The following is a 21,456-nucleotide window of genomic DNA, read 5'->3' as shown; positions in this document are numbered from 1 at the left end:
ATGCACAGTAATAAGGTGGACCTTTAATGGACAAAAAAAGAAATTTCATTTTTAGATACTGTAGTAAAACTTGAAGGTTCAATTGAGACTGACCTCTTCTATAAACCTACTGACATGCACCAGTATTTACACATGTCCTCTGGACATCCAATACACACTAAAAGGGCAATCCCAAAGGGTCTAGGAATATGAGGAATATGCTCCAAAGAAAGTGACTGTGTATTAAAAACATATCTTAGAGGATACAAAGAAAGAATTATAGAGAAAGTGGATAAACTAAAAAGATCTTCTTGATTATAAAAAGGTCAAGAGTCCCATTAGTAATGACGTTAAACTTTTGCCCAATGTTTCAAAGAGAGTTTGGAAACACTTGTGGATTCTACATAATTCAGAAAGATTGAAAAAAATATTTCTTAAGGCCCCAGTTGTAGCTTTCAAAAGAGAAGCTAATTTAGGTGGTTATTTTAGTTCACAGTAAACAAACTAATAATTGACAGAATAGGTTCTACAAATACTTGTACTAGTACATGTGAAGTTTGTAAATACATGGACAAAAGTGAAAATATAATTGAACATAAGAACACATCCACAAAATACTAATCTACTGTAAAAATAACAGTGCTTATGGAATAGTCTGAAATGTGATGGAATAAAATATGTTTGAGAGAATGGAACAACTTTATATAAAAGAATTCAGAACCACCTTTCATTAATTAGAGAAAAAATTATGAACCAATAGTACAGCACTTCACCAGTCAAGGACATGACATAAATGATGTAAAGTTTGTAGTATTAGAACAGCTAAAATTAGACAATACAACATAGAAGAATAAAAGAAAGTAAATGGATAAATAGACTGAACAAGATTATGCCAGCATGACTCAACAGAAAAGAATGAACTAGTTAATGCCAATAAATATATAAAAGTGAAATAATTCAATAAACAAAATGAATTCAAAAGTTGTGCATGCTGATGCGCTGGGGAGATTTGGACGACTACAACAAATACAGGTACTGTGGCCCCCCACCCCCGGATTGGCGCCTATGCTATAAATAGGTCTTTTACATTGGCCTTTCTATTCTCCTTAAATGCAATTGATTAGAGCTGTCGGTTAAGCCTCAAAATAGCAGTCGATTAAATGGGCACACAATTTAATCGTTCGAGTAAATGTCGATGATTGCACCATACATTTTTGGTGCATTCCTCTTCCTATGATGCTACTTTAATATCATCGCTGTTTAGTGGAAGCTTGTGCACATAAATTGAATACGAGGGGTAATTGCGCCTTGGTAGCGTCGGGAGAAAAAAAAAAAAATCGCAACAAGCCTAAAGCAAGTTTAACATACTACAGGCATGTTACTAAAATATTTATTCCAAACAGATTGCAGTACTTGGAATGTAATCTATATAAACTAGACAAGAGGAAGCCTGTTGTCCTTTTCTGGATTCAAAGCAGCGTGCTTTTTTTTTTTTTTTTTTTTTTTTTTTTTTTTAAATATACAGCGAATACAGAGGGGCGTACTTACAAAGCATTTAAAACTGATTCGCTGGTAGGATGGGACCAGCAAATCAGACGCTAGTTAACATGAGCAGGAAAAGAAGAGCGCGCCCACTGCATGTCTGGGGCAGAAATACTGCAAGGCAGGGCGTTCTGTGCAGTTTAGTTGATAAACTTAAATAGCCAGTGTTTATATTGATGTATGTAATGAGGAATCGTAAATCGACTTTTCGATTTAATCGTTGCGGCACTACAGTTGATGCTGTTAACCCAACTGAGAAACGCGTTCATAGAAAAATTGGTTTAATTTTTTATTTATTTATTTTTAAATACGTGAATTTAGCTTAAATTCAATAGCTTAATTGGTAACTATTTTTCCGTTTAAATGCTGAAGCGACTCATCTTAATTTAAATAGTTACTCGTCATAACAATCACAATAGTTGCGATTTCTTATGTACGTGAAAAATTAAGGCTTGGCCTATTTAAAAGCACATTAAGCTGTTAGAATTTTTTTTTTTAAATCAAATCAATTAGTAAATTAAGCCCTCTATATAAATACATGTATAACAAGATATATTAGAATATGCATTAGAGCAATGGTAATTTACTATCAACAAGAGACAGCTAATATGTTGGGCCTTCTGATCACGGTGTACATTCAGCTTTCCCAATTGAGGGTAAGTCATGCAAATCTGTGTTTTTCACATTGCGATTAACAGGCTGACTGACTTGGAAGGGACACTGCTTGGGATGGTCCCTGCTTTCTGCTCACACTGACCTTATTTGGTAAAGCTGCTGGAGTTGAAGGAAAGGGGAGAGGTTAGCCAAATAGTGTGTGGAGTCTCTCTCTCTCTTTCTCTCTCCTGTGTCTGTGTGTGTGTGTGTGTAATATATATATATATATATATATATATATATATATATATATATATATATATATATATATATATATATATATATATATATACACACAAATATACATACATACACACAACAGTAGAAATCGAAGATGAAATTCCTGTATTTTGGGGCAGGTAGATAGTAGATCCTACCAAACTCCAGTTTCCTCCTTTCTTGATCACTTCACTTTTACTATCCATATTTAATTTCGGTTTGTTTTTTGTTTAACCCATTTGAAACTTCAGCCCCCTTCTTACAGCTGTTGTCGACTCCAGACACCTAGTTCAGTCTTGTACAGGATGTTACATGGTTGACAGAGTAAAACCTGTGCTAGAAGGTACCTTTTATAGTCTCCTAAACATTTTTTTTTTTAGCAAGCATAGTATTTTATTGCAATGAGAATAAATTGCTGTGTGGTTTTAAGCTCAAGTGTCATTTTTAGGCTCAGACATTCTGAATGGTTTTCATTACAGAAACTTCCTTTCTACACACACCTATGATAACTAGGACTGGGCATCTGTTTTAGTCATCACAATATGTATCGCGATACGAGGGTCACGGTATGCATCACGATACAGTAAATTAAGCATGAATCTTAAAAAAAAAAAAAAAAAAAAAAAAACTTGTGCAAGTGTTTGCAGTAACATTGGTAAAGCAATTTCGGTCCAATAAGCTTCACGGCCTGCGTTACAAATCATGGCTCCAGACAAAGGTTTTTGTCCTAGGAGTCATGGCTCTAGGCCAAAAAAATTGGTCGCCAAATTCAATGCTGGGTGCCACTTCGGGAGCAAGTTAGTTGCTACCATACTCAACTTTTTTAAAATACATCAACTAAACACGCTAAAGTGATACTAAAACAGTGACTTAATGTCTGCAGTCCTTGTTTGTTGCCACATTCTGCTGAGTGGTTAATCTATGCAGACGATGACTAAAATGAACTCGGCATGTTTAGATTTAAATATTTTATGTAGTGCCGTGTCTGGAAGTTGTGACGGCATCTCTAATTTATGTACAGTGGAAATAAAAAATGACCCCACTAGTGCTGTATAAAGTTCCCGAAAAACCTGTGCATTGTAAAATCCAGATACAAAAAATGTACTTGTTTTGAAATATTTAACTACAGTACAGCTTAACAGCCTACAGAAACAGAAATCCGAAAAAAAATATTTTAAGTATCCCTGTTAATTTAAATATAAACAGTACGTTTATAGTCCAAAATAGAAAAAAAAAAATACAAATTCAGCAGACGTACCAGGCACACTATTCTATTTTGGCTAGTTGAGCAAGAGGTGGGTATTTCACCATAGATTTTTTCCACGACTCAAGTCAAGCCTCTTTTGCCCATTCGTGCGACAGAGATCCAGCTGCAGCCCTCAATCCGTTGCATGTAAAGAACAAAACTACAATTAAGCAATGTTCTCAAATACAGCAGTCCACATCCTAATTGCATCGTTAATGTATTTTGGTTTCAGGGTGTACTTGTTGGACACATTTTTAAATATTCCTCTGTGTACACAATCCTGTTGGATTGCAGTTTTATTGATTCTTCATTTCTGCGTTGACCCTGGCTTATTTTTCTAACCAAACGAGCAACAAAAGGCTGTTTCAAATCAAAGACATTACTTTTTTTTACATAGTGCAATTGGAATAATTTCAGCAGGATTAAAAGTTGTGTGTTTTTATGTGACTATTTAATTAAAGGAGATATTTATGTACTGGGGCTGTATTGCAATTTGATCTGAACAATGAGATTTTTATAAAGACCCTGGTCTTCCTGCCTGATTGGATAATGGAGATCCCTCTCTCTATTTCAAACCTATGCAGAGCTTGTTTTAATGTTTCACAGCTGCCCACTTAAATTATTTTTAGGTTCTTTCTATATGCTTGCTAGAGCAAAACAGGTAGTTAATAAATGGAAACTAATTACACATTGAAACTGCTGCTTGAAAGCATCTTCTGATTGGTGTGTTTTTTTTATTTATTTCTGGGTGGGTGGGAGCTATTTCATCACAAAGTATAAGCTTCTAAATAGGCCATAATGTTCATACTGTTCATCCCATGGTATATGATGTACAGTTCCCTTTGCTTCCTGTATTTTTTTTATTTGTTTCAAGCTACATCAGTGACTGCACTTGCCTGTAGGTGGAGGGCATTTTTACCAAGCAGAGCAGTTTGTCTAAATAGTCTCTGTAGTACTATCATGAGTTGATACCAATACATATTTTAAACTTGTTGATCGAATAAACTATATTAGTATACAGCAGAAAGAAGGCAGCTGTCATCGATGCAAATATAGACTAACTTCACTATGATGAACCCTTCTTATAACGAACACCCGTTTTAACGATCCCAACAGCAAGAACCAATTTTTTTTTTTTTTTTTTTTTTCAGTGCAAATTAGCCCTGTCAGATCATATATAGGATCGACCCGGATACAACTATCTCAGTACTGACTGACAATGAACTTTCTCCAGCGTCAAGTGTGTTATTCTGTCAGTGAAAACAAAGACCATGTTTGAATAATTCTAAGAGAATGCAAATTCAACGAATGCTATCGTTGCCTGTCCGTCATCTTCACACAAACGTTAATTACCGTAACCTTGTTCCCCGAAAGAGAAGACGACCACCACTTACATTGTTATGGCGCATTCCGGCCCTTCGGGTAGGTATTGCTGAGATCTCTATACCAGAGCTGTCGAAAGCCCCTTTCCCATGAAGACATGTTTGGTCCCGCCTACCTAGGGAATAAAACCGTCATTCACAGGAAGATCCTCCTATTTTTCCATCGAAGCGGTGAGGGCGACTGAAGCGACCTTGCGGGTGGTGGTCGTCTTCTCTTTCAGGGAACCAGGGTTGCGGCAAGTAGCCAAACCTTTAGTGGAGTGTTACTTATTTTTAACTGCAAGGCAGTAAAGAAACAAGGACACAAACCACGGCAAAAAAAGTTACCACGGCAACGCGGGTAACTGATTTTGTCTTGTTTACCCAGCCCACCGAATATGCGGGCTGAAACAAGCTGGCGTATGCAACTCAACAGCAGGGCGCAGCAGAGCTGGTTCCCGGTGGAAATAATACTACATTTTCTTTTTAAACTGCAAGGCGGTAAAGAAACAAGTACATACACACTCCACAGCAAGCTGTGCAGGTAAAAATTAAGAGTTACCATGGCAATGCAGGAACTGACTTTGTTTTGTTTTTACCAGTCCACAGAGTAGGCGGGCTAAAATAAGCCGGCGTAAACAACTCAACAGCGGGGTGCAGCAGAGCTGGGTCAGGTGGAGGAATCTCGCTTGTATTTTTTATTTCTAAACTGCAAGGCAGTGAAGTGAAACCACACATACGCGCACAAAACGCGGCAAACTGTGAGGGTAATACAACAGACATCACGACAAAGCTGGTGAACTGAAATGTTTTAAGCGCACTGAGAGGGCGGGCTGAGGCAGTCTGGCAGAGTCACCTCTACAGTGGGGCACAGCTGAGCTATACGGAGGGTCTTTTTCTTCTTTTTAAACTGCAATAGCAGAGGAAATCGCAAAACCACGAGCACGGTAAGGTTTTAAGCAGACTAATTGCAAAGCGATGTAGACTGTTAAACAGAAAGTAAACACAGCGTAGTAACTGGACAGGGATGTCTAGCCTGGACTACGTGCAGTCACATGACCGGGGCAGCGCATAGCCTACAGCAGAGTGGAGCACCGTCTACAGGCAGATGGCAACAAGGCACCTTGTGCACAGAGCACACTAGGGCGCTAGTGCACTGACTAGACTGACTGACTAGACAACTGCCTACCGAGCACCGTGCGCACAATGTACCGTTAGCACTATGTGCAGGCCGTATTAACACTGTGCGCCGCGTACCATGTAGCACCTTAAGAACACTAGTGTAGTACCAGTTTATGTGAGCACCGTGCACTACGTACACAGTGTGTGGCGTGTATGCTGAGCCCCGTGCACATAGAGTACCCTGTTTTACACTGGGTACTGTGCAGCACTATACGCTAGGTTGAGCAGTGTCTACGCAACTAGCGCAACGTGTACAACTGCGTACCATGCGTAATCGCACTAGTGGTGGAGGTATCCTCATGCGTGCACATGAGTACTGAGGTTTTGGGCATAGTGTGTTGCTTAGAATAAGCACATGTGCCCCTAGATAATATATTACTGGCTATGTGTGACCGCAGTACCACAGCACCGAGGAGGCCGCTACACAATGTGCCTACCCCAACTGCTGTGGCCAACACACACAGCTGCTCAGCGCATAGAGTGTACCAGGGGAGGGAGGGATGTAGCCAAAGCCACGGTGGGCGAGTTTAAGCAGATAATAACACGGTGAAATAGTTTGTTTACAAGGCCCGACTCACCGAGGTGGCGGGCCTGAGCTGCTGGCATGGTGTGCTCGACAGCGGGGATGCGGCAAGGCTTAGCCCCATGGAGAAGCGCACAGCTGGGAAAGTCACTTGACAGCAAGGATAGGGTAAGGCCTAGCCCCGAGGAGGACACGTGCACTCACAAGAGAGAGAATACACTGTTTACAAGGCAACTCACCGAGGTGGCGGGCCTGTGTGGCCGGCAGGGTCTGCTTGACACCGGGGATATGGCAAGGCCTAGCCCCGAGGAGAACACGTGTACTCTCAAGAAAAGGCAATCGTTCGCGGATGACTGCATAGGCTGTTGCTCATATATGACAGACAGATAAGAGCGGCCTACCACGCAAGTGAGGAGGCTGTTGAAAGACAGAAAGGACTCTGTCTTAAGTCATTGATTCCAGGAAAGTGGCAAGCTGGCTTTCAGCATGAATGCAAGGGACATATACAACAAGACTCAATTTGACGCAAAGCTCTTCCCTTCTCCATACTCATCTAAATGCAGAGGTCTTACCTACCATCTTGAGAGGGGAAAAAGAGGATTTTCCTTCTGGCTCTCTATTTGAGATTTGAAGCCTGCCTGCTAAATGTATATGTCCTCTGTGTGTTAATTGTTGGTAACGTCACATGACCCATTAACGTTCTGTTTAATCATTTATAGGACTAGCAGTGTCAATGTTGTGTAAAACAAACCATTACACATTGTGTCCTGCTGACTTTCCTTGCAGTGTTTACTGCAAGCCCCATCCTAATACGAAGCACTGCATGACACAGCGAGTGGACAGCACAGTGTGAATGTCCTTTGAAAAATCAGTGTCCTACCTAATAAAGGCACTGCTGGTTTGGAGTGCAGGGCGTGTGGTGTGATGGCTACATTGGCTCATGCTGGAAGGAACATTCTCTGGTTTATTCACCTTGCTGTGCACAGGAGCCCCTTCTGGTGTCAGGTAGCAGACGGAGACCAGTCAGGCTGTATTCTTGTCTCCAGAGTTCAATATGAGAGCAACAGGCAATAGGTTGCCTGTTGCTCTCATATGTTAGTGGGTTTTGGCGTTGAGTTGGCATTGCAATTTGAGTAATACATGATTGGGCACTCAAGAAATCTGTTTTATTGTTGGGGCCATTTAGATCTTAAATATTGTACTTGAATAAAGCCACAGCTACCAAGACAAGCAGAGAATAGAAATGCATCTTAAGCTATGCTAGAACTAATTCTAATTTTGAGTCCAACAGTTAAGAATAGTTGAATTGGTTGACTAGTCTACTTTAACATGCAATTAGTCAACTATCCATTTCTGAGGCTTACTGTAATTTTACTATTAAGTATTCAGTGCTACCTTTTTTTATATGAACATTTTTAGAATTGCGTCACAATCATGTTGAAGACCAGAGGTAGCACATTTCTTTCTATAAAACTTTGATTAGCATAGCTGCATCCTTCACAAGACTGCATCCATAAAGCTCTTCTAAACTATGTTTGTACTGAATATCAAAACTTTGGAACTTGGGTTACTGCAACTTGAACAACTATTTTTGTTTTGTTTCCTCAGACTGCCTTTTTAAACTCTGTCCTATGAACAGATACTCTGCTCAGAAACAGTTTTGGAAAGCTGCTAAACCCGGGGGAAACAGTACAACAGATGCAGTGCTGCTAAATAAATTGCATGTAAGTATTTTATTCAAGACCAAAAGTTTTGAGTAATGACAGTTTGGTGGTCCAGTGGTTAAAGAAAGGGGCTTGATACCAGGGGATTCCAGGTTTGTCGAATGAGACATAAAACCAAGGTCCTATTGTAAGTGACTGCAGCAGCAGTTGTGATGCATAGTTCACCCCCAAGTCTCCTAAGTTGCTTAGGGTAAAAGTGGCTGCTAAATGACGATAATAATAAAGCTGCAGGGTCCCTCAGTCCCATTCAGTGTTGCACTCGGATGTTGAACGCAGGCACTGTTGCCCTCACCACTTATGGCTGCGGAGGCACATTCAGGTGCCCTCTTTGCGTTTTCTGTGACCTAAACCACCCTTTAATACAACACCTTTTAATGTCACTTCCAAGGGACTGAACATATGGTGACAATAAGCAGAGTTTATATGAGTTTTTAACTTGGTGAAATACTGTAAACTTTAAAGTTTACCATTAGGAATTTTATGTATTGCATTTAACAATTCAGTCAGTACAGTCTACTTTGCTATGTATGAGACACTAGTAATTAACGGGTAAGAAAGAGGCTCATTGCAGTTTTCTGTATGCTGTATTGTCCTGCTGTACTTTTATACCCAGTCGATTTAAATACTGTACAGCAGTATAGAGTACTTGCTGTACATGAAAACCTTCTAATAAGATTGTATTTCCCAAAGTGACAGGAAGGGAATGGAAGTCCTGTTTTATGACTTGTCCCCATTGACTCCCATTATATTTTGGCTGGGACATTTCAATGTGATCATAAACGGAGGGTGATAAAGTTATGTGAAGTGGTTTTGGCTGTATATAAAACAAATACCTTCAACTTGATCATAGGCGTGAGAGTTTATATATTTAAAAAGGAATGCAACATCAAGTTTAGAATGTTTGAAAGTGTTTCTGATTTTGTTGTAATACAGCCATTACCATTATTGGCAATACTAGAAAACTTTTACTGTGCCAGATGCATCTGTTCTCAATATTTCCTCCTTGAAATTCTAACCTTCTCTAGAACAGACATTTGAATAGTTCTGTTCAACATGCTCTACATGTTTTCATGATTAAGTATGTTAGGAGCTGCACAATAGTTAAGTTTCTCTAAACATCAGAGTAAGGGACTCTTCTTTCACAAACTGCACTTGAGTAATCAAGAAGTTAATGTTACAAAAACTAGTAATTTGGAGCACATTTATGGATTTGGTTCAAGTTGTGAGTGTATTTCTTTTTAGTTGCAGTGTTGCAAAGACCTTGATAGTTGCACCAAAATGCAGTTGTCACCCTTTTTTGTGAAAGGAAAATAAAAATGAGCTTTTCAAAGCTATCCACTAAATTTAGAAATACCTTACTAAAATACATTATTAAATGACATGGTGTATGTATTTGTATTGCTTTTGTATATTAATCTTACTCCTGTTTTTATAGCATGCTGCTGATTTAGAGAAGAAGCAAAATGAATCTGAAAACCGAAAGCTGCTGGGAACGGTAATACAGTATGGCAATGTCATTCAGGTAATGATCAAGTCTGGTATTTATAGATTCATGTGTCTCGACCACAAATCGGTGTGATGAGTGTTTTGTGTGACCTGTCTTGTGTCCCAAAGAAAACAGATGTGTTTTTTTTTCTTTTGATTCCCAGAACTGTTCTTTAAGCTTGTTTTATAGGCTAGCTAACCAAGGTTTAAAATCCACGTTCTTACCTCTTATTGGCTCCTGCAATAGCACTGGCCCCCTTTTGTCTTCCAGTGAAGGTGTTTTGGTTCTGACTTTAATATTGCTACTACATGTTTCATAGACTACGCTGTAGACGAGAGGTTGTGTACTTCTTATTGGTATGTAATCATGTGTTGTAGTTCAAACTCGCTTCAACCATCCCGCTGCAAGGACTACTGAAAAAGACTTGCATGCTGCAGTTCATCAACTGTAGAGTGTTGTAGTTGAAATATTTACATAGCATTAATTTAAGTTTAAATAATGAAAGACAAGTTAGAACCAAAAAATGGTTAGCATTTGGTTAGCATTCCACGAATCCAACAGTGTAATTTGGGATACGCCAATCTCACAAAACTGTGTTACTGTATGTGCATTTGGACGTAATGTGTTATTCCAAATGCAACTGTGTTAGCAAATATATTACAACTAGCTATTGAACTTGAAATTATTACTTTTTAGGTCATACTGTACATGTTTATTGTACTTTAAATTATCACAGCAAAAACAGTTGAAACCTAATCGTATAACTCATTGAAAAGTTTCCTTTTGATAGTCCACTTTACCTTTCCTTTACTAAGCTAACTAGAATGCCGTGCTGTGCCACAGTAGAAGTGGCAGCACTGCAGAGTTCAATTCATCTTTAAGCATTTTGCAAGAGTTCTAAAATGGAGTTTCTACATCTTAAGGGTTATACTTGCTATCATTAATGTTCTCTGATCTCTTGCTATCATTAATATGTTCTGATGCATATCTCTGAGAAGTTCTCTGCTGAGGGATTGTAGTTCCTAGCAAGTTTACCCTAGACCCCCCAAGCGATCAGGCAGTGCCTTTTCTTTTGCTGTACTGGAATGAGACAGCCTGACAGAATAGCAGAGACGGAACCTCTTTTTAAAAGGTTACAGTGACGGTGCAAACATATAATCAAATGAGGCATAGTAACTGAGAACTTCCTTTAATCCAAGTAATACCTGATATCCTGTTTTCATGAATACACACGTGCTAGAAGATGTTTCTTTCAAAACTGCACATTTGATACCTATGTAGCTTCTGGAAGTGCAAACTAGCTAAGATTTTATCTCATTTAGCCACAATTGCTTAATATTTTCGGATGTTCTTTTGTATTGCAGTTGTTACATTTGAAAAGTAATAAATACCTGACAGTTAATAAACGACTTCCAGCCCTTCTGGAGAAGAATGCGATGAGAGTGACTCTGGATGCAGCGGGCAACGAAGGCTCCTGGTTTTACATCCAACCCTTTTACAAACTGCGCTCCATTGGGGACAGTGTAAGTATTTTAAACATGCAGCGCTCCTTCAAAGCCTCTTGCATCCTCATAATGCAGAGCTTTCTCACATCATCTATGAGGTCTTTTCTGATAGTCTTTTAACCAGTCCAGAATGATTGTTCCCCCTGAGGGCATATAGAGAGAGAGAGAGAGAATCATTTTACATCAAATGAGCAAAAATAACATTAGTGTACTATTATGAACTCCACAGATGTTATTCTTGGCACCAGATCGATACAATCTCTTTGTGAAATTGCAATTCTTCTAGAATGCAGTTGATAGCGCTAACCACCATCATGGGTGGGCTGGGGTCCCAGTTATAAAATGAATATAGAATCTGACCCAGTTCCCCTTGGGGAAATAATTAATCTAAGCTGTTTTTAGAAGCACTAAAATGACATTGATCGTTTCAGTGGTGCTTGAATCAACTGTGGGGATGCAATAAATTTAAGTCAGATGGCTTACAAAGCAGGTTCCTGTCTTGAAGTTCTATAAAACTTGGTCAATTTAGGGTGCACAGAACTGGAAACCAGAGGTACACACTGTCATTACTTCGTAAGGTTATTTACTCCTAAACTAGGTACATAGTTTACACCACAGTGTTCTGAACAAATATTTTGATAGTTAATTTACTATGTATTCAGTCAGTGTTTTAAATGCAGTGTAATTGGTATATTCAAAATGCATTTATTGAACCCAAAATAGATTTGGAATTTGTTTTCAAATGACTGGCTTTGTAAACTGATATTATGGACTGGGATATTGTGAAGCCGTTGCCCATGTTGGAGTTTTACATGTACTGTATATAGAATTGTTTGTGAGGGACTTTGCTAAGGACTGTCTATCTGAAGATAGTGTCAGGCACAGAGTTTTGTGAATTTCTCCAGTGGGGCCTGATTTTATTCCTTTTACTTGATGTGTGCTGATGTTTGTTTTTGCACATCGCTGCCTGTATGCAGACAGTGTAATAACATAAACCACCCATACTTCCATTAAAAGTGAACTTGCTTGTATTTATAAAACTGGTCTGCTACCCCCTTTTTTTATTTATTTTATAATTAATTTTACAATTACAACACCATGGAAACAGATAATGACTTCAACAGACTCCTCCTAGGCCAATCTTTTAAAGTTTGTGTCTTATTTTTCAAGAGATTTCCTTGAAGGCCTGCCAACCTGTGCAACAGTGTTTATTTTTCTAGTTGTTGATCATGATTTCTGAATGCTTGTAAGGAGTCGAATCACCAATATCCCTACTTTGTCTCACAACAGGACTTGGAAGAGGGTGGTTGGGTAGCTGCAAACCACAAAGTAACAAATTGTAAATAAAACACGCTACCTGTCTGTCCCAGTTGAAGTAGTGTTATATGCAGAATAAAGGACTTATTTCCTAAATGTGACTTCACGTCATTTAAGTATAATTGTTGTCACTCTGTTTTATATATTGTCCTTTTTGTATGTGAGCAAGGTGTGTATTTAATACCTATTTCATACATAATCAATCTATTTTATATAGTGCCTTTCATAGTGGACCACCGTCACAAAGCGCTAGTGGGTGTTTCTTAGGGTTAAACGCACAAATATAGTTGCGGTAACAGAACTGCTATTTTGAATTAGTTTTACAGGCATTTCAAATATGCAAGAAATGAGTGAAGGTTACTGAAGGGGCTATGTTGTGTTTTCTGCAGGTTGTCATTGGCGACAAGGTGGTGTTAAATCCTGTCAATGCTGGCCAGCCACTCCATGCTAGCAGTCATCAGCTGGTGGATAACCCTGGGTGCAATGAGGTACTGTTAAGCCAAAAGACATTAATTAAATGAAACTTAGTTAATACCCCCCAACCTATTTGAAGATTTGTAAGTTTCTCATTTATCAAAGCCTTGTTTTTAATGTAAAATAATGTTTCTAAAACTCAACACAGTTCTTTTTAAAGCTTTGTGAAAAGGCCCAGTGTATGTAACAGAACATTGTTGTTATTGTGTGCTGCTGTTTTATATTCTGTAGGGAGGATGAGGTTATTAGTTCTAGAAATACTTCTGGACAGCCTGAACCACCCCTGCTGGTTTGTGGTGCTTGGGGGTACAGTATTTGTTTTCACCCTGCTCAGACCACTTGCTTAAATACCTTGGTTCAGTATCAGAATAGTTCAGAACTTGAGATTTTTACAGATGGTTTTAATGAGCAAGCTCTACCACAAGAGGAGAACGCTGATTCTGGGAATGGATTTATGGGCCTAACAAAGATGGAAAAAGCCAGCGGAGCGTTCTGCATGGATAATGTTTAAATGTGCCACTGCACTTGTGGGACATCTTGTTTATTTAGAGATCAAAGGAGTGTGATTTAGCACTAGGAAGTTTCCCTTTTTAGTTTTACTTTCTAATTCGTTTGATTATTTTTTGCTAAGTGTTTCTTTGAGAAGTGAATGACAGTGCTCTTTAAAGGTAATTGCAAATTACGAGGTTACCTTTAATGTAGCAATTCATGCAGATGGATATGGCTGAAAAAAATCAAACTGTATAATGCAAGATGAAATACTCTGAACAGTTTTTATAGTAAGAGCGTACTATAAAAAAAAACAAACAAAAAAAACATTTACAGCCTGGGAATAACAATAGCCTATCGTGTCCCTTTATCCACACAAAGCTTTTGATGTCTTTACAGTTTATTAATTCCTTCCATATTTTACCAGAAATTGCCTCTTTCTCCCATGATCCAATTAAACCTGTTTTTAATTAGCTTCACTCAAATTGAACAATGTAGCACTGGATTAAACTGATGTGCATGAGTGTTAGCTAAGCTGTTGAAAAATGTAGATGTAGCTGCAATCTGTATATTGTATTCCCTGTGCCCATGCATGTTCAGAAGCTTTGTTGCGTTTCCTTCCTTCAGCTCTAGAACTGACTTCAACACCTGGTGGTTGCTAAGTGACGGGCAGCATTAGCATTACTATTGCTAAATGAGTCGGTTGCAATGAAATGTGCATCTTATTTGAGATTTGTTTCACTTATTTTTTTATGCCTTTTGTGTGTGTGCTTCATTTTCAGGTTAACTCGGTAAACTGCAATACCAGTTGGAAAATTGTTCTGTTTATGAAATGGAGTGACAATAAGGAGATCGTATTAAAAGGAGTAAGCTGCTTTTTAATTTATTTTGTATTGCTCCACAGGTTGTTTTTTTTTTTTTCAATAAATCTGGCTTTGATACCAGTTTGACTGCTTAAAGGGATTGTAGCTAACAAAATAATTCCATACATTTCACATCATGCACATGCTTTCATTAGTTCTCTTAATTGTGTAGTTTTGAAAGCATGTAAACATGTATTTAATTTTGTAACATCTGGTACCACTCGGCTAAAGAAATCTGTTTTCAGGCCTTGTTTTCTGACAGTCTTGCACTTCCTGAGTCGTATCACCTGGAGTGTGGAAATGTCCCCACCCTTTCAGGGCCACCTTTTTTTGTTTTTTGTAACCAACCAGCTGCTTCCCCCTAATGATTGACATGCTCTGCAGTCAGTAAGATGCTGGACCTTGAAGAGGTGGCTGAGGGGAAATGTACAATGGCAAATCTGTTTACAATGTTTCTTTGGAAACCTGAATTTCTGTCCCATATACAAGAAGTTCACTAGAAACAAAACACTAAAATGATATTGGGTGGGATGGCTTTTAATTTGAGACAAAATTTTATATAGTATGTATAAAAATCAATCTATCTTTGATTGGCTGTTAAATGAGAAAATTGCTTGTTGCCCAGATTTCGTAATCAGATTTTGGATTATGAACATTTTTAGTATACAGGTACACCAAACTACTGTTGGCTTTAAAGTACCCCTTAAGATTGGAATTTCAGTTCTCAATCAAACTGCAGTCTTCTGTACTGAAGGTCAGTCTGTTCCATTCTCCACAGTGAACATAACTGCCATACATTTTCATTATAGACTTGCTATACACTTCTACTAGGATTTGCATATGGGCATGAGTTACAGAATAGAAATGTATTTGTGTTCTATTGCTAATAGCAACAGGACTAATTGGCTGATTTTGCAGTGAACGTATAGATTTAATGTAGTTTGAGATTGAGGATTTCAGAATGTGTTTGTTCTTTTTGATTTCTCTCGCACCTTCAGGGCGATGTTGTCCGATTGTTCCACGCAGAGCAGGAGAAGTTCCTGACTTGTGACGATCACAGGAAGAAGCAGTATGTCTTTCTGAGGACCACGGGCAGACAGTCGGCTACTTCAGCAACCAGCTCCAAAGCACTCTGGGAGGTTGAGGTAAGCAGCAGGTTGATCCAAGACTCTTCAAACCAAGTCACTGGGTAGAAGGGCGGAGGAGTGTGTGTTTAATTGAAATCTGAGGGGTAATTTTGAAACCTGTCTTGCATTACTGTAGGAGTATACAAGATAGACTTAATGTGTGTAACATAACACTGTTTAAAACATAAGAATATTTACAAACGAGGCCACCATTCGTCCCATATACGGCTGCACGGTTCCTAGTTGATTGTTCTCAAAATTGTCAAGTTGGGTTTTAAAGGATCTGTGTGATTCTGCCTCATCACTCTGTGTGAAGCATTTCCTTCCTTCTATCCTAAGCCCAATCTCCACTTAATTTCCAGTGGTGTCCTTTTGGTCCTGGTTTCTGTACTGTGCTTAAGGTATTGGTTTGGGTTAACTATGCCAACTCCTTTTACAAATTTTAGACACCATCTTTATACCTGCAATATATGCTTCTCTTGATCTTGCAATGACAGTTTGGTGCAGTAATTTACCGAAGCTGCATGAAAATAATTAGATTAACGATGTCCTTGTCCTTGATGTATTCTAAATGGTTTTCTTTTATTTGCAGGTGGTCCAGCATGACCCTTGTCGTGGTGGGGCTGGATATTGGAACAGTCTGTTCCGGTTTAAACACCTTGCTACGGGCCACTACCTGGCCGCTGAGGTGAGACGTGTTTTTTAATACATGATCTGAATCTTTCAAAAACACACACACCTTAAAGCCTACAGTGTGTAAATGCAAACTTTTAAATGGTCACTGCAAAACTAATTTGCAGTTGGTCTTCGTTGGCGATTCCAAAGGGAGCGTCTCATTGGCTCTGGTGCTCCCATGGGTTAGGGAGGCAAAACTGGCAGGGACTTTCTCCTCATTGTGCTACTGCGAACACTGCTGTCTACATGCCCAGTCTGCTAAAAAGCAGATACTTGCTGGCATTGGTTCTCCCAGAGCTTGGGAGAACCCTGCCATCCACTCTTGAGGTCCTGGGTGTAGAGAGGAAACTGGTTCTGTCGTGAGATCGGAAGATGCCCCCTGAACCTTGAGATTTCTTGAGCTGTGTGGGGAATTGTAGCAGTGGAAGGGGGGGGATTCTACCTGTAAGGTCTAACCCCCCCCCCCGGTAAATAATTGGACACATTACATTTAAACACACCCGCAGTGCACTCATGTGGGTGTTAACACTTGCAGGGAATGAAATCCCTATTTACAGTGGAAGTGGTTGTATGTTCTTGAAATGGTGTGCTCTTTGAATAAATTAGTTTAATACATGTGACCCAATCAGTGCACCCAAATACTGGCTAAATTGACAGTCAAAAAAATTTGAGAGGCTATGCAGTCTGTTTTAAGTATAAATCTCACTGTTGGTAGCAGAGCTTCAGTGTGTTATAGTTATAAATTTAAAGGTTAAAGAATAAATATAGCAGTGAAACATTTAGCCTGATGTACACTGAAGGCACAAGCCTAAGTCTTGACTTGGTTTCTTATAGTTTTCCCCGGAAGTGAAAAAATCCAAATAGAAATGGAGAATCGACAATCTAAACTCCAATATGTGTGTTCAGTATTTGTTAGGAATGCACCGAATCCAATTTTGAGATACAGCCGAATACAGAATCTACAAAAGCTGTCAAGAAAAACTGAAGGAAACTGTTGATTGAAAAACAGACTGGCAGCTACTAACAAGGGATGCACAAAATCCTATTGTTTTGAGCCTTTTAGTTCATAGTATTTTTTTTATTACCGAATGGAAATATATCCCTGAGTAAGTTTAGTTTGAAATTTACGCAATTTACTGCTATCCCCCTCCCCCCACAATAGAAACAAAGTACAGAACTGTTTATTTTACCTTTACGAGAAAGGAGAGCTTCATCTTTGCCATAACCCACTATTTTCTTTAATGACGTTTCAACCTGTGTCACCTGATCTGAGAGCAGGGTTGCCAGCAGGCTCCAGAATCGCAGGACGCTAAGGAAAGTCAGGTTTTGTAACTCTCCTCTAAAATGCAATGTATTCAGTAAAGTGAGTGTGAATTGTGTGAACTGTAGCTAAATTAATTGAATTGTTTTACTTTAATTGTTACCAAAAGCACACATGCCTGTAAGGATCGTTTCCGTCAATCAGACCTATACAGCAGTTGATTTGCTTCCTGAGTCTTTGACTTGGCGGGACTGTGTGAAGCAAGAAATATTAAACAAATAGAAACTTTACCTGCTGCCCCAAGGTTAAATGAAAGAGTGCAGGCGAGTGCAAAGTTACGTATAATAATGGCATTGCACTGTTTTGATAAATATTTACTGTATAAAAAAAATTCAAGCAATACGATTAATCGTTGTTACGAGGGTCTCCGGATAGAATTTCCACCACAATTAAACAATTAAATACATTTATTAAACTGCTCAAGCAATTCATACTCACACTACCTGTCAAACATTGTAGTCTAGAGAGATGAGTTCAAAAAAAAAAAAAAAAAAAAAGAAACACTGACTTGCCTTCGTGTCCGGAGATTCTGGAGCCTGTGTTGACAACCCTATCTGAGAGCTATGAGGAAAAAATTACCATGATGAGTGACCCAAATCTCCCTGTGAAATAAAACCCACATTAATTTAAATGCACAGTGTACTAACACACATCAAATAAACTAAAATATATCCAGCAGTTTCCAAATGGTTCAATTTGTACTGGCACATTACAGTAACGTCATTGTATTACTAACACATATTCAACGTCATCCTGCATATCTGACAGTTGTAAAGTTACAGAAAATATATATTTCTGTGCACAGATTTTTTTTTTTTTTTCTTGGTATGATATCTAGAACACGTCTCAGGCAAAGCACAAAAGCCTACAAGTGTGCCATTACTATATATAAGGTTTACTGCATAACTTCACTCCATGAAAAAGTGTGATGCGACTGTGCTGTTGTATATGGGGGTATGTTTGCATTTAGCGGCTGCATGACGTGTTTAGTGCGTGCGCCACCAGTAGGGAGTTGAGAGCCGCGACAGAGTTAATCGAATGTGTTCTTGTTATTAAATACAACAGTTACTTTCAAAACCTGATTTGTGTCATATTTAATGAAGAACTGCACACATTGGGGAGGGATGTATTAAAATGGACGTGCGTCTAGGCAAATATAGGATTCTGATTCGGTTCACCAAATCCTAAGTATTCGGCCGAATCCGAACCCTGCTCACAAAGTAGGTATTGGGGCTGAATCCTGGATTCGGTGCATCCCTAATTTTTATACAAACACCTTTTTCAGGTTGCTTTTCAGTTCACCTTCCCTACATTGTTTCTGCTGCTCTGATATTTGTGAACTCCCATAGAGATCCCTGGATAATGCCTTTATTGGTTGCCAAAAAATTGTGTTAATTGTCTTTTTCCAGGTTAACCCAGACTATGAAGAGGAGTGCCAAGAGTTAAGATCTTCTGTGAGTACCAGGATGCACACATGCATAGTTTTTTATTTTGAGTTTATCAGCTATTAAACACTCCAATAGGGCTGAATTTTGAAATACTAAAACATTTAAATTACAAATGTTTCAACTAGAAGTCTGTCTGAAGAAATGTCATTGAATTTATTCAGTTTCTTGTAGTATTTCTAGATTCCTTTTCATACCGTACCACTGTACTTAAACACCTCCTCCTTCACCCTACTCAAATTCTTCTCTGACTTGTTTTATGACCATGGTACTTTTGTTGCACTGATAACTGATCAATATCGCACTAATGGCAAGCCCAAGATTTATGTATTGATGGGTCTATCCACATATACAGCAGCTTGATCAATCATGGGCTTGCCAGTCTAATATTGATGACGTCTATATCTGATAAACATGAACTGGTTTACTTAAAGGTGTAGCTGGTACAGTACTTCAGTGATTTTAATTAGAGCCCAGGACAAGCCAAACTAGCCTCTAGTATGTTGGATTTCAATAGTCCTTTCAGCCAATCACATGATTGTGCAGCATTGTGGCAACCAATCAGCATACAACTTGTTTGTCATTTAAAAAAAAGCAGTGTTAAATGGATTACATTTAAAGGGTTTCAAACCTAAATTCACATGTATCTCCCATAGTGTTCACTCACCAATCATAAAGGTCTATTGGTAAGCAGTACTACACGGTAGATGACAGCAGGACATTCACTTTTTCCTAATAACTGCAAAACCCTGTTTGGACTTTTCTCCAGGCCAAATTTAAACTATGTGTTGAAAGGCTAGTGAATTTTTAAATAAGAAATGTGTGTGTGTGTGTTTGGTAAGAAGTTTGGTTTGTTAAATAAATCTAGCAGTTTCCCAGTCTCACCACCAGGTGGCATCCACTATCAATTAACTGAAGAATTGCTGCGGATACGAGACTAATACTTGTAGTCAGTAGATGGCAGTCTTTAACCAGTGTTCCAAAGACTGTACCTGTTGTACTGTACATATGTTGAATCAAAAAAACTAACACACCACACATGTCATGTGCAGTGCCTATGGAAAATCTACTACTCCTTTACTGAATGTTCACCTTTTGTTGCCTTACAGCCTGGAATTAAAATGCATTAAAATAGTGGGGTTTTTTTTTGTATTTATCTACACATCCTACCCCACAACTTCCAAGTGAAAAAAATTCTAGAAAGTTGTAGAAAATTAATTAAAAATAAAAACTGAAGTAGCTTGGTTGGATAAGTGTCAGCCCTCCTTGTAATAGCAATCCTAAATTAGCTCAGATGTAACCAATCACCTTCAAAATCACACACCAAGTGGCTTCCACCTGTGTTAAATTGTAGTGATTCACATGATTTCAGGATAAATTCAGCAGTTCCTGTAGGTTCCCTCTGCTGGGTAGTGCATTTCAAAGCAGACTCAACCATGAGCACCAAGGCGCTTTCAAAAGAACTCTAGGAAAAAGTTGGTGAAAGGCACAGATCAGGGGATGGGTATAAAAAAAAATATCAAAGGCCTTGAATATAACTTGGCGCATGGTGAAGACGATTATTAAGAAGTGGAAGGTGTATGGCACCACCAAGACCCTGCCTAGAAGGAGGCTGATCAGAGAGGCTACCAAGAGGCCAATGGCAACTTTGCAAGAGCTACTGGTTTTTATGGCCAATACTGGTCAAAGTGTGCATGTGACAACAATATCCCAAGCATTCCACAAGTCTGGCCTGTATGGTAGGGTGGCAAGAAGGAAGCCATTAGTCAAGAAAGCCCACCTTGAATCACGTTTTGAAGTATGATTCTGTAGTTATGTGGCAAAGTTTTGTGGTCTGACTAAACTAAAATGGAACTTTTTGGCCTAAATGGAAAGCGTTATCTTTGACGCAAACCCAACACAGCGCATCACCCAAAGAAAACCATACCTACAGTGAGGCATGGTGGGGGCAGCATGTTATGGGGATGTTTCTCGTCGGCAGGGACTGGGGCACTTGTCAGGATAGATGGGGAAAAAGAATGGAGCAAAGTACAGAGAAGTCCTTGAGGAAAACCTGCTGCCTTCAGCAAGAAAGCTGAAACTGGGACGAATGTTCACCTTTCAGCATGACAATGACCCAAAGCACACAGCCAAAGCTACACTGGAGTGGTTGAGGAACAAAAAGGTAAATGTTCTTGAGTGGCCCAGTCAGAGCCCTGACCTAAATCCAATTGAAAATTTGTGGCAAGACTTGAAGAATGCTGTCCATCAATGCTCCCCAAAGAACTTGACAGAGCTTGAACAGTTTTGTAAAGAAGAGTGGTCAAATATTGCCAAATCTAGGT

At 38.9% G+C, this 21,456-nt stretch overlaps 1 protein-coding gene across 8 annotated transcripts in view; it reads left to right on the top strand.

Annotated features, from left to right (window-relative positions):
• The window catches only part of LOC121328701 (inositol 1,4,5-trisphosphate receptor type 1), a 166,723-nt gene that overhangs the window by 26,872 nt on the left and 118,395 nt on the right, over window positions 1-21,456 (top strand). For all 8 annotated transcript variants that reach the window (XM_041273674.1, XM_041273673.1, XM_041273672.1 and 5 more), the window contains exons 4-11: window positions 8,315-8,430; window positions 9,866-9,952; window positions 11,281-11,439; window positions 13,128-13,226; window positions 14,484-14,567; window positions 15,563-15,709; window positions 16,284-16,379; window positions 19,097-19,141. In XM_041273674.1, coding sequence (XP_041129608.1) covers window positions 8,315-8,430; window positions 9,866-9,952; window positions 11,281-11,439; window positions 13,128-13,226; window positions 14,484-14,567; window positions 15,563-15,709; window positions 16,284-16,379; window positions 19,097-19,141 — 833 coding nt within the window. The remainder of the gene's footprint in view (window positions 1-8,314; window positions 8,431-9,865; window positions 9,953-11,280; window positions 11,440-13,127; window positions 13,227-14,483; window positions 14,568-15,562; window positions 15,710-16,283; window positions 16,380-19,096; window positions 19,142-21,456) is intronic.

Source organism: Polyodon spathula, chromosome 16 (assembly GCF_017654505.1).
Source record: "Polyodon spathula isolate WHYD16114869_AA chromosome 16, ASM1765450v1, whole genome shotgun sequence".
Lineage (NCBI taxonomy): Eukaryota > Metazoa > Chordata > Actinopteri > Acipenseriformes > Polyodontidae > Polyodon > Polyodon spathula.
The sequence above is the reverse complement of the archived record's forward strand: the minus strand, read 5'-3'. Positions and strand labels throughout refer to the sequence as shown.